Raw genomic sequence first — 2,477 nt, 5'->3', positions numbered from 1 at the left:
TTTGTGGATTTCCCCCCTAGGCCACCAAAGACCTAAGGTTTTTCTCCTCCTGTCTCTCTGTCTCCAGGTGCAGAGAAGTTGATCCTCCACCTGCAGAAGCACAGCATCCCCTTCGCCCTGGCCACCAGCTCAGGGACTGAGTCCTACCAGGCCAAGACCAGCGCACACCGGGAGCTGTTCGGTGCCTTTCACCACGTGGTGCTGGGTGATGACCCCGAGGTCAAGGCCAGCAAGCCCGCCCCGGACATCTTCCTGGCCTGCGCCCGCAGGTTCTCTGGACATCTTCCTGGCCTGCACCCGCAGGTTCTCTCCTCATTCCTCCCCCCCCCCCCCGTCAACCAGGTAAACTTAGGCCTCGGGCCTCGGGTCCACTGCATGGACCACACACAGAGAGACACACAGACAGACACATGGACGGATACACAGATACACAGACCAGACAGACAGACAGCCAGACATAGAGACACACAGATAGACGCAGAGACGGACACAGAGACACAGATAGACACATGGACAAACCAGACAGACATGCAGACAGACAGACAGACAGATAGACACACAGACCGACAGGCAGACAAACCAGATAGAGACACAGACACAGAGACAGACTCATAGACAGACAGACAGAAAGACCACAGAGACACGGACAGACAGACACACTCCGATAGACAGACAGACACACTGACAGAGAGATAGACACACAGACACACAGACACAGAGACCAGACAGATAGACAGACAGACAGACACAAGAGACGGGACAGACACACAGATTCACAGACCTACCAGACAGACCACAGAGACACAGACAGACAGACACACTGATAGACACACAGACAGACAGATAGACACAGACAGACACACAGATACACAGACCAGGCAGACAGACAGACAGACAGAGCACAGACAGACACACACCGATAGACAGACAGAGAGATAGACATACACACGCAGACAGACACACAGACAGACAGACTACAGAGACACACAAATAGACATATAGACAGACAGACGGATACAGAGACAGACACACACAGATAGACAGACACAGAGACACATGGCCAGACACAGACAGACAGACATAAGAGTCCAGACAGACAGATACACAGAACAGACCAGACAGACCGACCACAGAGACACAGACAGACAGATATAGGGACAGACAGACACACAGAGACAGACAGACAGACACGGACAGACACACAATCACACAGACGGATGGACGGATGGAGAGACGGATGGACAGACGGCCCCAGGGGAACAGGGAGGGAGACTCCTTGGCACAGTGCTCACCTGGCCCACACCAGGCCCTGGGTGGGGGAGGCCTCGAAGTCACACACAGAACATGCCAGTAGGCACACCGTGGCTCAACGGTCATCTTCCCTCCTTCCTTCCTTCCCTCCTTCCTTCCTTCCCTCCTTCCTTCCTTCCTTCCCTACTTCCTTCACTCCTTCCTTCCTTCCCTCCCTCCTTCCTTCCCTCCCTCCTTCCTTCCCTCCCTCCTTCCTTCCCTCCTTCCTTCCCTCTCTCCTTCCTTCCCTCCTTCCTTCCCTCCTTCTTTCCCTCCTTCCTTCTTTCCCTCCATCCTTCTTTCCTTCCCTCCCTCCTTCCTTGCTTCCCTCCATCCTTCTTTCCTTCCCTCCTTCCTTCCTTCCTTCCCTCCTTCCTTCTTGTTCCTTCCCTCCATCCTTCCTTTTCATCCTTCCTTCCTTCCCTCCTTCCTTCCTTCCCTCCTTCCTTCTTTCCTTCCTTCCTTCCCCCCTTCCTTCCCTCCAACACTGGGGACCCGGCCCACCCCCAGGCCGACCTCTCACTCCGCGTGTCTCTCTCGCCCTCTGACCCCGCAGTGCCTGGTGCTGGAGGACATGCCCCACGGCATGGCGGTCGCCCCGGCAGCGGGGATGCAGGTGGTCATGGTGCCCAGCGTCCAGCTCGACCCCAAACTCAATGGCCGGGGCCACCCTGCTGCTGCCCTCCTTGGGTGACATACAACCCGAGCTCTTCGGCCTGCCCACCTTCAACTGACCTACGGACAGACAGACAGACAGAAGGACACTGGACACAAGGCCAAGACCTGACCCATCCCAGGGCCTCCCTGATCTCTGGAAATAAAGGGAATGAACACAGGAAGTGCCTCACTGAGTCACGAGTGGATGGATGGATGGATGGATGGGTGGGTGGATGGATGGATGGATGGATGGATGGATGGGTGGATGGATGGATGGATGGATGGGTAAATGCATGGGTGGATGGAAGGGATGGATGGGTGGATGGGTGGATGGATGGGTGGATGGATGGATGGATGGGTGGATGGATGGATGGATGGATGGGTGGATGGGTGGGTGGATGGATGGATGGGTGGATGGGTGGACGGATGGATAGATGGATGGGTGGATGGGTGGGTTGATGGATGGATGGGTGGATGGATGGGTGGATGGGTGGACGGTGGATGGGTGATGGGTAGATGGGTGGATGGAT

The 2,477-nt window shown here is 56.0% G+C and overlaps 1 protein-coding gene across 1 annotated transcript; it reads left to right on the top strand.

The window, feature by feature from the left end:
• Nucleotides 1-42: 42 nt before the first annotated feature.
• LOC106002782 (pseudouridine-5'-phosphatase-like) lies at nucleotides 43-2,091 on the top strand (the record flags this gene model as incomplete). The annotated part of the gene is made up of 3 exons (XM_013037576.1): nucleotides 43-269; nucleotides 304-342; nucleotides 1,847-2,091. Coding segments are annotated over 3 exons (444 nt in total), but the record flags the coding sequence as incomplete, so codon positions are not given.
• Between the last annotated feature and the right edge of the window lie 386 nt (nucleotides 2,092-2,477).

Source organism: Dipodomys ordii, unplaced genomic scaffold (assembly GCF_000151885.1).
Source record: "Dipodomys ordii isolate 6190 unplaced genomic scaffold, Dord_2.0 Scaffold1000001334, whole genome shotgun sequence".
Classification (NCBI taxonomy): domain Eukaryota; kingdom Metazoa; phylum Chordata; class Mammalia; order Rodentia; family Heteromyidae; genus Dipodomys; species Dipodomys ordii.
The sequence above is the reverse complement of the archived record's forward strand: the minus strand, read 5'-3'. Positions and strand labels throughout refer to the sequence as shown.